Raw genomic sequence first — 21043 nt, 5'->3', positions numbered from 1 at the left:
TTGGAAAAGAAATGTAAAAATTTACAGACCAATTACCTGGACATACATGACATATATTTACAAGATAAACTTAACATTTTGGCAATTAATACTTTCAACATACAAGATCAATTGTATCCTGGACATTATGGAAACTTATTTATATTGATTATTCTCTTTTACAACAAATCAATTTGAATTTTGATAGAAATTAATTTTCTCAAACTGTTACATCCTAGCAACTGCATACCCATCCATCAAATCGAAGTTTGTTCACAATAATCTTCAATTCTTTAGTCCATATTATGGTTACAATTATCAATTTATATTATATGATCACACGGATATAGTATACCATCATATGTATTTCAATTAATGTATAAATCTTGATATTTATAATATCAACACTGACTAAAAACATAAAAAGCATATATACAAACAATATAAGTGAAGAAAATACTGTGGATATAAAGTGGAATGCAGGTGCAAATATATAAATTATAAGAAAGTGAAGAAAAATAGTGCTGTAGGAAAGAAGATGCTGATACTAACATAAACAAAAGGGTATAAAAGCATGAGGTGTCTGTTGATATAACAGTCTGAATGGGTTAACTTTTTGTATATAAAATAATACAGAACGTCAGTACTGCCTTCTTTTATTTAATTCAATACATTCAGTCCACTTACATTTCTTTAGCTTAGGCAATTTCAGTTCAGATTTTTTTTCGGAATATGACAGCATTCTTCAGCTTGCATAATGAATATACCTTTTGATTTTATTTTTAAGCTGATTTACTTTACAAATTTGATTTTAATAACATTCTTGTTGCTGTCAAAAAAAACATAGTAATTAATTTTTTAACACCCTAGCTCATAATTTTTGGAACACTTTAATCATGTTAATAGTTTTAAACAATCATCCATAGTCGACCTCCATATTTTCATGTTTTGTGGTCTAAAAATTATAAAAAGTTGTGTAATGGTGGGTGCTGTAGAAAGCCGCTAAGGTTGGTTATACAAGCAAAGGACTTATATCAAGCAAAGGGAGATAATTTTTAAGCAGGGGAGGTAATAATGATCTTACCATCATCAGAATCTTTTTTCTCGTCATCTTCTAAATATAGCAACAGAACATGTTATTCTAGGTACTAAACTTTAATAGGAGGTTCAAATGAATTGATAAATCTCACTATGAAAGTGCTAAGATTTCAAAATAAAAAGAGTTGAAAGTTTAATAAGTCATTATTCAATATGAATAAAAATTAACCAGAAAGTTTTCACTATTCTATTACAGCCATGAAATAAGAAATGATTGTTTATATGAAAAAGATGGGAATTGAAAGATTTTAAACTATTACCATTTTTGACACACATTTTGTGAAATCTCAAAATATATCGCTTTAATAGAGTAAATTCCCATTATATGTAAATAACAAAAATATTAAATAAGGGGTGTATGTTATAAAAGGATTGATATTTTAAATATTATACAAGATGTTATGGTGATAAGAATTTAAAATCATGCATATTGATTTATACCTGTGAAAGTTATAAATAAGCTTATGTAATATATGTATATATATGACTATTATACTGGCATGCTTGCATTCAAATCAGGAAACTTTTCTACATGATAATGTATCTTCACAAAAAAAACTTTACATAATGTATTCTACATTAAATATATATTTATTTGGCTGCTTATTCAGTTTCTATAAGTACTGTGGATTTATTAATTTTCAAGGATAAGGGAAGACTTGCATGTTCATGGATATCTAATTTTGTGGTTTTGCAGATGTCTACATGCAAGCATACAAAAAAATTGTCACTCTTTGAACATTTAATTTTTGTGGTTTGCCTGTACCCATGAAATGAACGAAAATTGGTATTCAACGAATATTAATGACACCACAGTAAAAATTTAGAAATGCCATTTCTTTTCAAACAAGAGCAATCTTTTAAAAATATTCTAGCTTCTTATTGAGGTTTCAGAAATAAATTAACAGGAGAGGGGTTAGAAGCACTTTTGATTTTCACTCTGCCAAGTATAAGATTTAAGTGATTCTTTCCTATAATTGTCCAGGCTATCTGTCAAACCACCAGGAAATTTTAATAGATTAGTGCCTTTCTCCCTACCGTAACCAGATACACAATATAATGATTCTGTATTAATCCTCAAGTGCACTAACCATGCACAATGATATAAAATGTATGAGTAGGGTTGGTGTGTAAAACATGTATTTATGTTTATGAGATAAAGATTTTTAATTCAACTTCAAATATTCTAATTTTATCCAAAGATATGTATAATATTAATGGAGAGCTCAGGGGTTTTTTAACTAAAAAATCAAATTATACATACAACATGTACAAATATCCTTTATACAAAATATAAAATTTCTTTGAGTAAATGTACAGATGTCTGTGACTTCAAGTGAAAAAAATAAATCAAATATATACATTATTTCTGTGTTAAATAACCAATATAAATATTAGTGATAGGGTCGTGAACTTTGTTAAGTGGGTTGTGAACTTTGTTAAGTGATAGTCGAATATTTTAGGTAAAGCGTTTTTACTGTCATTTAGGAATTTGGTAAGAAAACCTGATATCATACTAAAGGAAAGTGACTAATCTATAGTGCTACAATGCTAAATAGATGCTATTCAAAACATGCAAGTGGTAGTCATGGATACCTTCTGGTATATCTTGTTCTTCCTCCTCAGCTTGTTCCTCTAACATAGCTAATTCTGTACACAAAATTACACAATTAACACATATACACACAAGTTAATCTACACAGTACATGTAGGACTACAAACAGTGTTAAAAGACTGGGCTTTTAACACACACAGACTCAGCCCAAATTACATGACTATTGCTTTTCTACTACCTTTAGGAACAGTCAGGATATTCATATCAAAGATACCCTTTTAATCTTGATTCTGATAAAAGTCTAAAACTAATTGGTATTTCAGAAATTTCTGATGTTTTTAAAAGTTAGATGATTTTCAACAAAAACAAATTTTACTTCAAATATAATCCAAATGTAAAGAGTTCAAGTGGCAAATACCTACACTAATTTCATTCATGTCCTAATTCTAAGAAATGTCTTGCTAAAGTTCTCTACACATAACTAACAATAACAGAACAAATAACCAAAAATTAAAAGAATGAAGTTGACCAGCAAAAACCATCTGTATGTCATTTATTCAAGACATAATTATTCAATAACAAGAATTCTTCATGCTTTCTTCTAACCAATCACTAACGAATAGTATTTTACAAATGACGATTTTTGCTGGTTACTAAGGACAACTAAAATAGAAACAAAAAGTCAGCTAACTCCTGACCTAATGTAAATGTTGTCATCGACTCTCTTTCTGCTTTAGCTCTCTCTTCTGCTGCTATGGCTATTAATAGTCAAAAAAGAGCCGCAAAGATCAATAAAATTGGATATAACTTATTACCCACATACCAAAATGTTTACGTTATAATCTAACACCAATACTTAAGCAAATCCTTACAAAAATATAATTCCTAACTAATATCCCTGAATAAAGTTAAATATATAAATCTATATACCATGCTCCAAGGTAAATATAATAACAGGTAAAATTACCTACCAACAACATTAGGCTTAGGTTTTTCTGGTACAGGACCAACTATTCACAATCACAATAATTAGAAAACAATTAGGCTGATTTCTTTAAGGTGAAACTATTTAACAATTACCATTAAACAAAACAATACTTTAACCAAGACCTGTGTTTTTTCAGACAAACATATTTGAGTTTCATGCAAGACACAGGACATTACAATTTGTACACTTAAAACTTTTCTAAACCAAATTAGAACTAAATGATCATAAAATAAGTGTTAAAAACAATTCTATTGGTTAAAGTGTCAAGATTTCTTATTGGTTTACCTTCAGCTTCTCTAGCAGCTTGTTCAGCCTCCATTTGTTCTTTCATTTTCAGTTTTACAGTAGTAATAGCAGTTTCTGTAGCATCCTCTTTAGTTTTCTCAAGAAATCTTTTCTTTTCTTCATCTAAATGAGGCTGAATTATGGCATCCATATCTAAAACCTATAACAGAAAGTCAGAAACAGTGTTCAACTATGATTAAAACATGTTTTTGACCCAAAAATTGACTCCATAACTTCAGAATCTTTGAGATACATCTTCATTAATATGACATAAATATTAAATGTAAAATACTTAAAATAGAATTGGCTGATAAAATTTCATGAATTTAAAACAAGTTGCTCATGTATATTACTTTGAACTACAATATAGAATTGAAAAATTCTAATCAAAACATCTGAAATAGACAAAAATAAACAAACCTTTGCCCCATATTTAGTGGCAAGAAGATGACATAATGTAGTTTTTCCTGACAGAGGTGGTCCCATGACGGAGAGTTTACATGGTGGTCGTGGCTGGGGTGGCAGTAGGTACGGCCGTGGATTCTTCATAAACTTAGATATGGCATCAATACTTGACAAACAGTAAATCTTATCCAGGAAACTGTAAAAACACAAAATTACAATTTATTCAAATAAGGTAACTTTTAACATGTCTCAAAACATACCTTTTATTTTCCTATAATTGTACAATCAGATAAAACATATTAACCCTTCACATGTATTTATATTTTATAACAGATGCTAAATGATCATTAGTCTAGATATGTGAACCCTAAAATAACAAATTGTTTATCGTTTATAGCCTAAATTACTGAAAATAACAGTACACATAGTAAGTGCATGGCATGGGCTTTGCTCATTACTGAAAGACGTATGGTGCCCTAAAGCTGTTAATTTGAGAGTCATTTAGTCTCTTGTGAAGAGTTGTTTCATTGCCAATAATACCAAATCTTCTTTTTTATATACACAAGAGAGAAGTCAACAATCAGCACAAATTCTAAGGTTTTGGTAAATGACCTAAACACAGGTATAAAACAATAGAAGAAATAAAACAGATAAATAACATATGAGAGAACAATCTAATATAATGCTATAAAAGGCAAGATTACAGAGATATCTAGATTTAAGCATTGCACTATACCTGACACAAAATTCTGGTTTTCCTGGTATAATATTTCCATCATGTAAGGCAACTGGACAATTCTTCATCCATCTACTGCGACGCCACCTGAATCTAGGAGCTACCATTCTCTTTGGACCAAGAAGTCTCATTAACTCATCAGCCTCTATGTCCTCTGGGACATCTTCCTCGTCAGGGTCAATCAGTCTCATTGGAACAGCGGCTGGTCTCAACACAAAACAATTCAACCGTGTCATTAATTGCTAAAAATTATTGAAAAAAAATTGTGAATCATACTTTAACATAATAGCATTTTAAGTTTTCATGTAAGGATCACCATCTGTCAAAGAATGGCAATTCTAACTTTAAAGTTACAAATTCATGGTTTTCCCTTGACAATTTAAAATTTTACACTTTTTATTATAAACAAGTTGAAAGGATATAAAATTAAAACTTCAAAGTATCTTCATTCGTGGATTACAATTTTCTTCGTCTTTTAAAGATAAAAAAAACTCTTGAAAGATTAGTAATTAAGTCATGTAACAAATGTGTTTCATTGGGTCTTCACATTTCTTAAGAAGGTTATCATGACATGAAAACAAGTGATTTGTAAATTGCAAAATGTTTGACTAAAAGTTCTGATACTTCCTACATACTTTGAATAGAACTGTCTGTGATTGATTTCCATCCATCTCAATCAGAAACTGCTGATCATGGTCTGCCATGTAATCCTAAAACACAAAACACATAGTACTTAGTCAAACATACAATAACTGATACTGTCTATATATAACCCAATTCTATTTTAATACTTCATTTTAATATAATTGCTATAAATACTCCTATTTGCTTATTTCAAATACTACTTAAAAATCTATGCATCATATATTCTCTTTTGTTTACCAATAATTACAAAATCTACTGCAAATAACTGAACATGTACTTATTTATGAAATTAGCAGAGTCTGTTGAAATATGAGTTGTCAATGCTCTTAAACTTTGTACATAATTTTAAACTTTCTTGAATTGAGTGCCACCGTCTTTTGAAGACAAAACTCATGTGGGCAAACAAAATTTTAAGCCTGATATCTATGACAGTTTAGCTTTGACTCTCTTCCCTTATACCATATACAATTTCAAAATGTATTTTTTAATTATTGACTTACCTCTAGTAATCTTAGCATGTTAGTTTTATATTTGCGTATATTATCCCCCACTTTATTGGGAAGATCTTCTGGTCTTCGTACAAGTCTCTCTAATGTCTCTGGAGGCAGTTCTTCAACCATCTCTTCTTCCTATCATTTAGAATACAAATGTTAATGGATTTTGCTGTTTAAATGATTGTAATCTCCAAAAATCAAAAACAAACAAAAAAGCTTTTTACAATGCATGCCTATATAATTATCTTTTCATCTATTAAAATCATTTGAAATGAATAAACACAAAGTATAATAAATCTTAAAGACGCATGTAAGAAATGCTGATAATAGTAATAACAATATACCTTTCAAAGACTATTGGAAATTTGGCATGTCAGTTGATTTGTAGTTAAAAAAAAACTACCAAGTTTCTTCTGTATCCTAACTAGAAGAATGTTTGAGCTTTTTTAAGGTAATTTATCTCCCCTTTTCTATCCTGGTACCCTGTTTATTTTACTCCTTACCTCCAAACCAGCCTCTTCTTCTTCCTCTGCCTCCTCCTCTTCTTCTTCTCCTTCTTCCTCGGTGGTAGGCTGTAATTAAAAGGTATTTCCAATTACAAAATGACAATTCAATAAAAATAATATAATTTGTACTGACTAGCCATTACTTAACAATAGTACTAATACAAATTTTGATACAAAACTACAGAACTTTAAAAGGTCATTCTACGATATGTATCTATTTACTTTCACATTCTCTATTATACTTGAAATTTTGATTTATATAATGAGAAGTCCACTTTAAAAATATAATTACCTGTTTAGTTGGTTTTTCAGGTGCATACACTTCCTTTATGTAAGTTATACCAGTTAAAGGGTCAACCTTCTGACCAGTTCTTCTCTCTTCTAGATCTTTATCTGGTATCTGTGAAAATTAAAGTTTACGTAATATTGATTTATTTTATAAACATGAACAAAATGAATAATAACAGTGTAGTTTAGACATGTATATCATTATAACATCACTTTAATTCCTGAAGCCAAATGAAGTTCAACAAAATTAAATGAAGAGAACATAAAAAGAGATGAGGGGAATATGTACTGCAATATTAATCTAAGGACAAAATAACAAAAAGACATCTAGCCATGATAGACAGCAACATACAGTCTTAGACAATAGACATGTCTATACAATAGTTAACCTATTAGACAAGAGTCTTCACGAAGTGAACAGATAAACAGAAACAATGAACAATTTGTCATCAACATGTTATTTGTCAAAGTCTACTTATCAAGTTCATACTCACTTTAATATTAATTATGAAATCTGGTTTAAGTTTCCAGTTCTTTATAAGTTCTAGCTGATCCTTTATACTCATATTATCTTCTGACAGAGATGGGAAATCATCTAAAACATAACCTGAAAAACAAAAATATATACTATTAATATCTTGTTTTTCCCTTTCATTTTAGTAAGAAACAGTTATCATTGGTGGATTTCTCTCAAATATTATTACAAGAAAACCTATGTATGTGATTAATTAGCATTGGTCAGATTAATCCTGTATTTTTGAACTCTGTAGCCTTTTACTATCCTGAAGGGGAAAAAAGGCAAATAACTAAAATCTGTTGTTACACTTAAAATTTTTAAACTATTGGAAATGCTGTCAATATCCAGCAAACTCTGTTAAGGGTGTTCCCTTTAAAATATCTTTTTGAAACTCAGTCAGAAAAGCATGGTTATTATTACAATACATGAGAAAAATGTTCAACTACTTCTACTGCAGGTGATAACTCCATTTTCTTAGCCCCTACCCTTCCTTGAGTGAGGTATATTTTATAATGGAACCAGTTCTCACCGTGATGTGCTACTTCAGGGGAGTTAACTTTCTCTTCTATCATTTTTATAACCATATCCTCCGACACTGCTTCACCACGGTTTAATATTTCTGCACACTTTTTACCAGACTCTGTTTCCATTTCAATTGCTCTTAGTATAATTTCAGTAGCTGAAAAAATCAAAAAAAAAAATCAAGATTAATAAAACATTTTTTTGTTTTTTTCAAAATTTCAAATTGTGGTTGGGACTTTATATTTTTTATTTTTGACCCAAGTTGAAATACCAATCATTTTTAAAACATACTTCTTTTTCATAGCTGTTGATTCATCTATTTTATTAATTTAAAAATGTTGTATGGCAAACATTAGAATACAAATTGATTTCTCTTTAACTTATAATCAACCCTAAAAATTCTGACCCAACCAATTCTTTTTTATTTATAATCAACCATACAGTAATACTGTTTCTGAGTCCTAATCAAAGAATATCAAAAATATGAATCAAATATACATGTACATTTGTACATGTAACAAGTTGCTTATTACTTTTAAATTATATATATATTTTCTTTAAAAAAACACACAAGTCATTCATAAAACCTATTCACTAAAGCATGCCTCAAATCAGATGTCATTTATATACAGTACGTATGTATGATGCAAAATCTATCAAGTTACCTTTTCATTGATTTTTAAAACTAGAACCATATGTAAACTCTGACATTATTGATAATAAAAACATGCATATTGAAAAAGTTCAGATGAAATAGTTGTCACAAAACTTACGATTTATTAGTTCACATTTCCACTCTGCTGCTAAACGTCTTACAAGGCTGGTCTTCCCAGCTCCTGGTTTACCAATCACAATAAAACAGGTTGGCTTGGAATGTAGAAACCTTAATGCAGTCTGCAAATTAAGATATATATATTTTATTTCATTGTTTATAATATTGATAATATATATATCTATAGTATTTTCATTTATGATCATATATAAACCCAACTACATTTAAATGCATTACATGTAGTAGTATAAGTGTGTATATCTAACAAGTTTCAGAACAATCACATCCAATGGATTAAACATTGCATATATACCATTCACTATAAATCAAAAAAATAAACAATAGAACTGTTGATTGGTCTATGACTGTTTAAAATGTGTTGCAAATATACATTTGTACATGTAAAAATGTATGTTAATGAGGTGAGAATTATAGTCTGTTTGGTGCTAGCTTTTAACCTTAGCTCTTACAGTTTTTGCAGTGACTCAGTGCAGCTTCTATGACATAATAAAAAAGTAACTTGTATTTTTAATTCACATTTAAAGTATTAAGTCCTAAATATATTTTGCCTGTAGCAATTTGATATTACTGTGTTGTGATTGACTACTATAATCTCACCTCATTTTCATTATAAGGATCCATCTCCAGTTCTGTATTTTTTATAAGATCCTCTGGAAGCTCAAATGGTGTCTTGCTCCCTGGTTCTGACACACTTACTGCACGTAACATTATAGGTTTTTCACCCTGGCCTTCCTTTGTGGCCTAAAACAACAAATTCTTATATTATTATACTTACAATGTATATATGCGGACAAAGTTTTCATTTTCAAAAGTAAATTAAATATTCAACAAGTGAAACTGCAGCGATTGCAGCATTTTTTTAATTCCAGTCAAATCGGCACAGGTCTGTTTAAATCGGCATCTGGTCAAATCGGCACACTGGGATAGTCAAATTGGCAACTGGTCAAAAATTGGCACCTGATGTAGTTAATTTGGCATCAATGTTACATACGTTGAATATATTTGTTTCAGTATTTTAGCAAAAATAATAAAATAAAGAAGGGAATGATTGTTCAGAAATAATTACCTTTTTACATTTTTTGGTGGTTTCTGTACATATTTTTTCTTTCAACTTTTTGTAACTGTATTCATGATATAGGATATTTGTATTGCATGTTTTAACCAGAAGAATTTTGAATGATTGTTGGTTTAATGCTGTTTAAACTTTCCCAAAATACCACCTTAATTTCTGATATTTGCATGCCAGTTTGATATAGTCTTTTCCCATTTATGGCTTCTGATTTTCTCATGGTTAAACAAGAGCTTTGTAAGAGTAATGGTGTTATTGAACGTTATACCTACAGTTTATTATAAGTGGGGCCATGATAAAAGCAAATTTCAGCATTGTTCAAGTGATGTATACTAAAGAATCCAAAATTGCAATGAATTTACGTCTTTTTAATCTTAATAATGAATTACTTGATTTTTAATGATTCTTTCAATGATTAGAGGGACCTGGGATTTAAACAAACTTTATATCAAAATTATAACTAACATAATCTATACAAAAATGCAATACAAGACGACTTTACATAGCGCTACTTAATCAAGGTAAAGGATTTTTACATACTTTAAATCAAAATAATTACTAACAATAACATATTCTATACAAAAATACAATACAAGACAACTTTATGTAGTCAAAATGCTGAAATTGATAAGTCTCTGTGAAAACTGTACAAATATCGAAAAAAAAAAAGGTTGGCAGGTAGGTGAAACTTACATAAATGGAGAGATAAATGAAAAATGCAGAGATAGATGCCTGATTTATATAATTCCAAGGCAGTCAGTTGGCACCAAAAGTGAGGAAGCAGCACATCTATTTTGGGTGGGCAAATATCCACTTTTTTATATGGGACAAGCTCTGACTTCCCACGGCCCCAGCTTGTCTGGCAGTACAGCTGTTGGACGTTAGAGTAATCTCGGACTAAACTTTATGTAGCGCTACTTAATGAAGGTAAAGCCTTTTTTATGTTTTGAATATGACTGAGCATGCCGAGCTCTCTTTCAGATATACAACATATCTCATCAAATAGATGGAAGAAAACTCGTTGTATAAATAAACAGACGACTCGCTTTTCATGTCTTCGTTTCATGGTTTGCTTAAAAAATAAACAATTGTTGTTATTCTTAAAATGTCAACATGTGTATTGTATTTCTTTGGTGTCATCTACGTCCCATAATCTATTCAATGGAGAATGCATTTTTCTTTAAATTGTGTCATTATTTGCCAATGTCTATGTCGATAATAAGCCTGAATTTGATTAGAACATAAGTCATTTTGCATTTTTTAAATGTTACCATTGTGGGATCCGCCATGTTGTTTTCGTCTCCAAGGAACGATCTAACCGGAAGTCAAATGTTTGGAAAACTTGCTAAATTAATGTTTGCCGTATAACTTGTATTCGTTATTCGTTTTTCGTTATATGAATTAAAATTGGAGCTGCTATTTGAACAAAAGATAAACGACAGTTTATATGATTATTCAATGTTCAATTTAGCAACATGAGATTATAATGCTTCCTGTGTTTTATATTTTTAATCCCATATCTAATATATTATATAGATCTATACAAATTATACAGTACTTCATATATTTTCCATATCAAAATGTGTTATACCATATATGTACAAACCACATTATATCATAAGGAATTCCTATACTCATCGATTATCGCGATTATCTGAAATCCTGAAAGACCAATCAGCATTTTCATTGAATATCACCGGAATATTTTTGTCTTTGAGACGGTCCCTATACGCGCAAATAAATAAACGCTCACATGCGCCTAATTTTCCGAGTTGATATTTTTTTTCTTCAAATATTTAATTTTGCTTCTTTTCACTTAAAAGAGTACGACTGATTTTACCAATATAGCATTACATATATTATGAAGTCTATTATAAGTATTTGCACGTGGAATTGATTAAGATAATATTATACCTGGAAAGTAACCATTGCTTTATTGTGTAGTCTAACCTTTATATGATTAAATTTCGGTTCTGGCTACAATTTAGACATTTGATACTTTCATGACTTTATAATGAATCAAAAAGCAAAGTCAACTGATAATAAGGTAACTATTATTATTTTATAGCTGACTATGCGGTATGGGCTTTGCTCATTGTTGAAGGCCGTACGGTGACCTATATTTGTTAATGTTTGTGTCATTTTGGTCTTTTGTGGATAGTTGTCTCATTGGCAATCATACCACATCTTCTTTTTTAAATTATTATAACATTGTGGTTGCTTCTTTAAGAAACCAGTGAATTTTATCAACTCAGTGGCAAACAAGCCGAAATTTCAAGTTTTGAATCTTGAATGCATATAAATACATGCATGTATATAGAAACAGAGTACGAGGTCTGTAGCTTCCATATTACCAGTAAATGCTAGCAGACCTCTTTTCAGTAAATGATGCAGATGAAATCATATATATACCGACTTGTTTGGTCAATAACTATAACCATTTGTTATATGTTCAACAGGGGACTCAAACAATAGCGGAATTACTTCTCTTAGTGAAAACACTGGCTATTGTGGAAACTAGAAACATAAATACAAGTCAGTCTTACAGGACAAAAAACTACAAATTCATTTAGCCATCCTAAGAGCCTGAAATGATTGAATCATGTATAGAAACTAAAGACCACACAGGATAATAAAAAAAGGGCAGCACTACAGGTTGTACATTTAGTGTGTGGGCGAATGTCATTTGACTGGCTCAGGAAAGATTAGAACAAATAGTGGGAACTTCATCCTACAATTTGGACAAGAACAGTCATATTAATAGTGTAGTAATAATTAAACGTAATGAATAGACAAAACACTACTAGAATGGAACCCAACCAATGACTGACGAGTAACAGCAAGATTGAATCCAACTTTCTATCATACAGTGTTACAAACAAACAAATGATGCTGAAGATGAGTCCAAGAATGATTTTTACGAACAGCTGCAGATTACCATTTTTAACTGAGTACCTCAGTTCGACATACTGGAAATAATGGGATCCGGAGATCTTAAACAAAAGTTTGATAAGATAAATGTACTGATGCTGAAATTGTCATGGGCAGGCATTGTTGCAAGGTGAAAAGATGAAGACGAAATTACTATTGATCTTTGTCTCTGTAATTAGTTGATGATTCAAGGGAACATCTTTTCTCACAAGGTCAGGCAAAACAAATGCTTATGGCTCTCACCAATATCTATCTGTAGGCCAACCCAAACAAAATGCCTACTTCTAGCCTACACAACTTTTATTGCAGGCCAAGAAAAAAAACCTGAATGTATATGTCTCCCCTCTACAACGTTCTATATAGGCCAGACAAAAACGGAATGCTTATGCCTCCCTCCACAACTGTCATTGTACGCCAAACAAAAACTGAATGCTTATGACTACACTCAAAATCTTTTTCTGTAGGCCAGACAAAAACAGAATGTTTATGTCTAACCTCAACAACTTTCTTTATTGGTCAAACAACAACAGAATGCTTATGTATCCCCTCCACAACTTTCATTGAAGAACAAGCAAAAACTGTATGCCAGTCAAAACCAGCCAGACAAAAAAAAACTTAAAGCTTATTTCTCGCCCCAATAATTTTCATTGTACTGAGGCCAGACAAAAACTTAATGCTGATTTCTCACGCCAATAACTTTCATTGTACTTAGGCCAGACAAAAATAGAATGCTTATTTCTCGCCCCAATAACTTTCATTGTACTGAGGCCAGGTAATAACATAATGCTTATTTCTCGCCTGTATCACTTTCATTGTAGGCCAGACAAAAACAGAATGCTTATTTCTCGCCCAAATAACTTTTATTGTACTGAGGACAGGCAATAACAAAATGCTTATTTCTCGCCTGTATCACTTTCATTGTAGGCGCCAGACAAAATCTAAATGCTTATGCCTTACCTCTACGACTTTCATTATAGGCCATGCAAAAAATGAATGATTAAGTCTCCCCCCACACAATTCATTGTAGGCCAGACAAAAACTGAATGTTATAACTCCTCTGCACAACTTTCATTGTATGACAGACAAAAACAGAATGTTTATGTCTAACCTCAACAACTTTCTTTATTGGTCAGACAACAACAGAATGCTTACTTCTCACTCCAATAACTTTAATTGTACTTAGGCCAGAAAAAAAAAGAATGCTTATTTCTCGCCCCAATAACTTTCATTGTACTGAGGCCAGGCAATAACAGAATGCTTATTTCTCGCCTGTATCACTTTCATTGTAGGCCAGACAAAATCTGAATGCTTATGCCTGCCAGACAAAAACAGAATGCTTATCTCTCGCCCAAATAACTTTTATTGTACTGAGGACAGGCAATAACAAAATGCTTATTTCTCGCCTGTATCACTTTCATTGTAGGCGCCAGACAAAATCTGAATGCTTATGCCTTACCTCTACAACTTTCATTATAGGCCATGCAAAAAATGAATGATTATGTCTCCCCCACCCAATTCATTGTAGGCCAGACAAAAACTGAATGTTATAACTCCTCTCCACAACTTTCATTGTATGACAGACAAAAACTGAATTCTTATGTTTCCCCTCCACAACTGCATTATAGGTCAGGCAAAAAAAAAAAATGCTCATTTCTCGCCTCCATTTCTTTCATTGTATGTCAGTAAAAAACAAAATTGTTATGTTTCCCATCCACGTCTTTCTATGTATGCAAGACAAAAACTGACTGCTTAAATCTCCAATTCACAACTTTCCTTGTAGGCCATACGAAAACTGAATGCTTATGTCTCCCCTCCACAACTTTCATTATAGGTCTGGCAAAAAATAAAACTGAATGCATATATGTCTCCCCTCCACAACTTTCGTTATTGGCCCAGCAAAAAAATTGAATAATTATGTCTCCACTTCCCAACTTTCATTATAGGACAGACAAAAACTGAATGCTTATTATCTCCCCTCCACAACTTTCTCTGTATGCAAGACAAAATCTGAATGCTTATGTCCCCCCCCCCCCCCCCCTCCCACACACAACTTTCCTTGTAGGCCAGACAAAAATAAGTTTTTTTTCTCTCATCTTCAACTTTCATTATAGAGCAGGCTATGTAAGATGCTATGATGCTAGGGTTAGTACTTCGCTTTTGTAGGCAATAAAAAGACGTTGTGTTGCTTTCAATTCTATAATTCAGATCCCATACAAGTTTGCGTTACAATAACGTTACGTCAACAATAGTAACGTTGGGTACGTTTGAACAAGGTCGTGAATCTTTGACACTCCGGGCGCCGAAAGTGAAATATAAATAGAAATGAAATGAAAATTTGACTAAATTGAAGACATATATCATAATTCATCACTTAACTTTAAAGTCTATGTATCATAAAAGAAAGAATTAATCACTTTGAATTTGAACAGTCTATTTCGATCATAATTTGAAAAGTTATTTTGTCCACTCGTGAATCTTTTGTACAGCATCTGACTTCGCCTGACGGAACATCTTGGGTCGTGTAACATCCTCCGGTTCAGATTCAATACAGTTCACTTCGATTGGGTATAATTTCGTGATTGGGCGGTTGGTGGTTCCGTTTTTAGTGCGAAGTTTTACAGTTCTGATAAGATTATCCTCTCCTTTTACGAGTTCTTCGACAACGGCGAGTTTCCATGAATTTCTTAAAGTTTCGTCATGTATTTGAACAACATCACCAATAGCTATCGATTGTTCGTTATTTCCTACACTTCTGTGATGTTCCCGTAATGAGGTCAAATACTCATATTTCCATCGCTGTTGAAAGTGGTTTAGAATGTCTCTTTGTAATTGAACACGTTTGTTAAAGTTAATTGGTTCAAAATGTCCATTGTTTTCACTATCTGGATACGGAAGTCGCGTAATTTTTCGACCATACAAAAGATGTGATGGTGTCAGTGGTTCTGGATCCGTAAGATCGGATGAAACATACGTTAGAGGTCTATCATTGAGAGTTGCTTCGATCTCTGTTAACACAGTTTGTAAAGTCTCTAAATCGACACAGTTACTTCCTAATACTTTCTTCAAACACATTTTCGTTAACCCAATCAACCGTTCATAGAAACCACCAAACCACGGAGCTTTCTTTGTAATAAATTTCCAATTTGTTCCTGTAGAGCTTAGACTTTCGCGCACTAGATTTGAGTTTGTAAGATGTTTGATTTCTCGACTGGCTGCTTCAAAAGTTAGTGCATTGTCAGATATTAGTAACTTCGGTAAGGATCTCCTGCTTGCGAATCTTCTGAAGGCTAACATAAATGTAGGTTCTGATAAGTTATTCACAAGTTCTAAATGAACAGCTCTCGTCGACGCACATGTAAACAAACATAAGTATACCTTTGATTTTATATCATCTGTATTTCGCACATACATAGGACCAGCAAAGTCTACGCCCGTAACAGTAAACGGTATATCCTCGTGTAACCTCTCTTTGGGCAGTGGCGGTGGATCAGGTTGTTGGTAAGCATGCCCTGTTACTTTCCGACAGTTAACGCATTTTCTAAGAACAACTTTGACTCGTTGACGAATTCGAGGTATCCAGTATACTTGTCGCAAGTGTGTTACGGTAGAGTTGACGCCTTCATGTAAATGATTGATATGAGCATCCATAATAATGAGTGAAGTGAGTCTATGTAACGGAGGTAACAAGTATGGATGTTTAGCTGATTCCTCCAAAGGTGCATGTTGAATTCTCCCGCGGCAACGAAGTGCATTTTTTTCATCAAAGTACAAGTTGAATTGTCTTACAATAGACGGCTTAACTGTCACAGATTTGTTGAAATAATTAAACACTTCATGATATTCTGATTTCTGAACCGTTTGTATCCATGTCAATGTAGCATGCTGTATTTCATTAACAGTCAATTCCGACAATGTTCTATCACTCCGTGCTAACCTACAGTTTTGTATAAATCTCATCACATAGGCTGTAACACGTATTAATGTCTTCAAACTGCTATAACGTTCGATATCCATAATCTTATGTATGCCAAATTCTTGACGTTTCTGATCGAGATGTGAGCAAGACGTGCTGTTTTTCTGAGGTTTCATTAGTGGGAATCTCCATTAAATTCTCGTTTTCAACAATTTCGTTTCCGCTCCATGTTGGCCATTGTGTTTTGTCTGTTATCCACTCGGGTCCATGAAACCATAATCTGTTGTTTATGAATTTCGTTCCTGTTATGCCTCTAGTTAATAAATCTGCAGGATTTGCATCCGTCGGACAATAACGCCATTTTAGATTTTCATTTGACTCCTTAATTTCCTTGACTCTGTTTGCGACAAACTTTTTGAGTGGTTTTGTTGATTGAAGCCATTTCAAAACGATCTGACTGTCACACCAGAAGTTGATTTGTAAGTTTCCAATATGTAGATTTTGAATAAGATGTTTCGCAAGTCGAGCCCCTAAAAGGGCAGCCATCAGTTCAAGATTAGGTAGAGTGACACTTTTCAATGGGGCAACTCGATTCTTTGCCATTACTAATGCAGACTCCTTTTCTGTGACAAGATACGCACAGGTTCCATAAGCTAGTTGACTTGAATCTGTGAAAATATGTAATTCTGCTGTTTCAATGTCCGTTATTCCTGAACATTCAAAATAACATCTAGGAATCTCAATGTTCATTGCAAATTGTAGATCTTTGGTCAAATCACTCCATGTTGATTCGATTTCTTTTGGTAAAGGGCAGTCCCATGCAAACTTTTCTTTCCACAACAATTGCATTAACATCTTTGTTCTGACGGTGACGGGGCTAAGCAGACCTAGCGGATCATAAATGTTTGAAGATTGTTTTAAGATCTCACGTTTTGTTATTATCCTTTCCGTTGTTGTATTTATGTTGTTTCGAAACGAGATTTGATCGTTGTTCACATTCCAACGGAGACCAAGAATTTTGATGTTCGTATCTCTTTCTATGCATTTTTCAGATTGGGCTAAGCGTAGTAATTCTGTGCTATTTGACGTCCATGATCTCAGATTGAATCCTCCTCTTGCCAATAAATCTCGTGATTCTCTGTAGAATTTCAGCATTTCTTTCTCATCCCAGAAGCTTGACAAAACATTGTCAACATACAGGTCGTTTTTCAGTATCTCGGCTGTTTTACAAGAATTGAGTTTGAAGTGCTTCATAAGGGTGGCATTCAAGATGTAAGGTGAGCATGTAGTTCCAAATAGAACGACTCTAAAACGGTAAGTTATTAGTGGACTGTCTGGGTCAGATGGATCACTCAACCAAAAAAATCTTGTGACGTCCCTATCTTCTTTATCCAGTTCGACATTCAAAAACGCTTTCTCTATGTCGGTAGTCACTGCGTGCTTGTGTAATCTGAATCTAGCTAAAATTCCCGTCAAATCGTTTAACATCGGCGGAACTGACATGAGACAATCGTTTAAACTAGCCTTGTGAGGTGATTCGTGACAACTACAATCATAGACTATACGTATAGGAGTCGTAGATGAGTCCTTTTTTACTGCATGGTGAGGAATGTAGTGAATTCTGTTTGACTGGTTTCCATTTTCTGTTACCCGCTCAATGAACCCTCGGTGTTTTTGGTCCTTAATTATGTCGCCATACATTTTCAGCATGTTGGTATCCTTTTTGAGTCTATCGATCATATTACAAGTTCTGCGTAAAGTGACATTATAGTTCGTAGGTAACTCATTGAAATCATTTCTCCATGGCAGTTTTGCGGTATAGCGATTATCTTGGTAAGTTATGCATTTTGTTTCGTATTCATCATTGAAGTCTTTCATGGTGGTTGTTTCTAATTCGTCTGCTTTGACACCAATAGATTCTAAATCCCAAAACTTTTCCAGGCTGCTTTCCTCTTGTTGATGTTGAATCAGTACATTAAACATTCCTGTTGATGATTGTTCTCCTGTAAAAGTATGCATCGGTCCTGACAACAAGTATCCCAAACGGGATTTTACGGCCGTTGGCCCATCTCCTCTGATCACGTGATCCTGCACAATACTCCAATAGTAGTCCGCTCCAATTAAAAGAGAAAGTTCAAATTTCCTATCCTCTGTGACTGGGTTAGCTAATCGTAATCCTTTGAAATATAGCAGTTTTGAAGCGATGACATTTGTAACATTACTGAGGGGTGCGGCAATGCGCGGTACTATCAGTACATCCATAGGAATAAATCCACCAGTTTCAATTTCTAAAGTAATCTGAGCCTTATCCATGTGTCTCACGTTCTGGTTGGCGTTTCCAAAAGTTGATAAACTAATTGTAGAATTTCCACAAGGTTTAAGTTGTAATTGTGCTGCTAAATCTTCTGAAATAAATGATTTCTGAGACCCTTCATCTAGTAAAATGTTAGACATCGCGCTCCGATCCTCGAACCATACAGGTGCTACTGCTGTCTTAAGAAGTATCTCGGTATGTGCCTGTGCTTGTGGTGTTGACGTGTAAAACGTTGACATAGGGTTACTTTCTTCTCCATTAACATTTACTGTATTGACAGCGGCGGCATCAGCGGGAGGTACAGGTGCTTGAATTTCCTGATTACATAGAGCAGTGTGATGTCTCTTGTCACATTTACGACATTTATATCGTGATCTACATTCTGATATTCTGTCTGGTTACGGCGCTTCTGTGGCCTCACTGCTTTCAGCTTATCCATCGGTCACGGTACCAATATGTAAGATGCTATGATGCTAGGGTTAGTACTTCGCTTTTGTAGGCAATAAAAAGACGTTGTGTTGCTTTCAATTCTATAATTCAGATCCCATACAAGTTTGCGTTACAATAACGTTACGTCAACAATAGTAACGTTGGGTACGTTTGAACAAGGTCGTGAATCTTTGACACAGGCAACATAAACTGAACTTGATGCATATGACTTCCCATCACAACTTTCAGTATAGCCCAGGCAAAATAAATATGAATGTTTATCTTTGCCCCCACGACTTGAATTGTAGGTGAAACAAAAACTGAATGCTTTGGTCTCCCCTCCACAACTTTTATTATAGGCCAGACAACAACCAAATATTTCCATAGAGATCCTTCATGATAGGCCAGGCAAAATAAACTGAATGCATGTCTCGCCTCCACTACTTGCATTGTAGGCCTGACAAAAACTGAATGACTATATCTCTCCTCCACAACTTTCAATATAGGCCAGGCAAAAACTGAATGTGTATGTCTCCCCTCCACAACTGCAGTGCAGGCCAGACAAAAACAGAATTACTATATCTCTCCTCCACAACTTTCATTGTAGGCCATACAAAAACTGAATGTGTATGTCTCCCCTCCACGACTGCATTGTAGGCTAGACAAAAACTGAATTACTATATCTCTCCTCCACAAGTTTAATTATAGGCCAGGCAAAAACTGAATGTGTATGTCTCCCCTCCACAGCTTTTATTGTAGACCAAACAAAAAACTGAATGTGTATGTTTCCCCATCAAAACTATTATTATCATGATTATAGGCCAGGCAAAATAAACTGAATGCTTTTGTCTCGAGCTCCCATCCACAATTTTCATGATAGGCCATGCAAAATAAACTGAATGTTTATGTCTCCCCTCCACACATTTCATTATTGACCAGGCGAAAAAAAAATGAATGCTTATGTCTCGTCTCGACAAATTGCATTGTTGGCCAGACCAAAAACTGAATGACTATATCTCTCCTCCACAACTTTTCTTATTGGCCAGACAAACACTGAATGTGTATGTCTCCCCTCCACAACTGCAATGTAGGCCAGACAAAAACTGAATGACTATATCCCTCCTCCACAACTTTCATTATAGGCCAGACAAAAACTGAATGCTTATGTTTCCTCTCTACAACTTTCATTATAGGCCAGACAAAAACTGAATGCATGTCTCCCCTCCACAACTTTCATTATCGGCCAGACAAAAATTGAATGAGTATGTCTCCCCTACACAACTTTCATTATAGACCAGACAAAATCTGTATGCTTATTTCTCCCCTCCACAACTTTCATTGTAGGCCAGACAAAAACTGAATGCTTATGTTTCCTCTCCACAACTTTCATTATAGGCCAGACAAAAACTGAATGCATATGTCTCCACTCCACAACTTTCGTTATAGGCCAGACAAAAACTGAATGCATATGTCTCCCCTCCACAACTTTCATTATAGGCCAGACAAAAACTGAATGCATATGTCTCCCTCCACAACTTTCATTATAGGCCAGACAAAAACTGAATGCATATGTCTC

The 21043-nt window shown here is 33.4% G+C and overlaps 3 protein-coding genes across 21 annotated transcripts in view; all 3 read right to left on the bottom strand.

The window, feature by feature from the left end:
- LOC134688473 (adenylate kinase 9-like) overlaps positions 1 to 11205 on the bottom strand; it is a 36322-nt gene extending 25117 nt beyond the window's left edge. For 13 of the 19 annotated variants that reach the window (XM_063549208.1, XM_063549215.1, XM_063549209.1 and 10 more), the window contains exons 1-14: positions 11152 to 11205; positions 9409 to 9552; positions 8792 to 8912; positions 8026 to 8175; positions 7474 to 7586; positions 6984 to 7091; positions 6689 to 6757; positions 6192 to 6320; positions 5682 to 5756; positions 5047 to 5288; positions 4326 to 4506; positions 3906 to 4065; positions 2674 to 2727; positions 1064 to 1093 (exon numbers count right to left, since the gene is read on the bottom strand). In XM_063549208.1, coding sequence (XP_063405278.1) covers positions 1064 to 1093; positions 2674 to 2727; positions 3906 to 4065; positions 4326 to 4506; positions 5047 to 5288; positions 5682 to 5756; positions 6192 to 6320; positions 6689 to 6757; positions 6984 to 7091; positions 7474 to 7586; positions 8026 to 8175; positions 8792 to 8912; positions 9409 to 9552; positions 11152 to 11169 — 1594 coding nt within the window. In that variant the 5' untranslated portion in view covers positions 11170 to 11205. Of the gene's footprint in view, positions 1 to 1063; positions 1094 to 2673; positions 2728 to 3330; positions 3391 to 3905; positions 4066 to 4325; positions 4507 to 5046; positions 5289 to 5681; positions 5757 to 6191; positions 6321 to 6688; positions 6758 to 6983; positions 7092 to 7473; positions 7587 to 8025; positions 8176 to 8791; positions 8913 to 9408; positions 9553 to 11151 lie in introns of all 19 variants that reach the window. The other 6 variants (XM_063549213.1, XM_063549226.1, XM_063549214.1 and 3 more) reach the window with 3 other exon arrangements.
- A 4060-nt stretch (positions 11206 to 15265) lies between these two features.
- Positions 15266 to 16825, bottom strand: LOC134688137 (uncharacterized). The gene has a single exon (XM_063548609.1). It carries the CDS (start codon positions 16823 to 16825, stop codon positions 15266 to 15268), a length of 1560 nt encoding a protein of 519 aa, XP_063404679.1.
- Positions 16826 to 16829: 4 nt separating this feature from the next.
- LOC134688136 (uncharacterized) lies at positions 16830 to 19277 on the bottom strand. The gene has a single exon (XM_063548607.1). The coding sequence runs from the start codon at positions 19275 to 19277 to the stop codon at positions 16830 to 16832; it is 2448 nt and encodes an 815-aa protein (XP_063404677.1).
- Positions 19278 to 21043: the final 1766 nt, after the last annotated feature.

The sequence above is a fragment of the Mytilus trossulus genome, chromosome 10, assembly GCF_036588685.1.
Source record: "Mytilus trossulus isolate FHL-02 chromosome 10, PNRI_Mtr1.1.1.hap1, whole genome shotgun sequence".
In the NCBI taxonomy this organism is placed as follows: domain Eukaryota; kingdom Metazoa; phylum Mollusca; class Bivalvia; order Mytilida; family Mytilidae; genus Mytilus; species Mytilus trossulus.
This window is presented reverse-complemented; position numbering and strand designations above follow the sequence as displayed.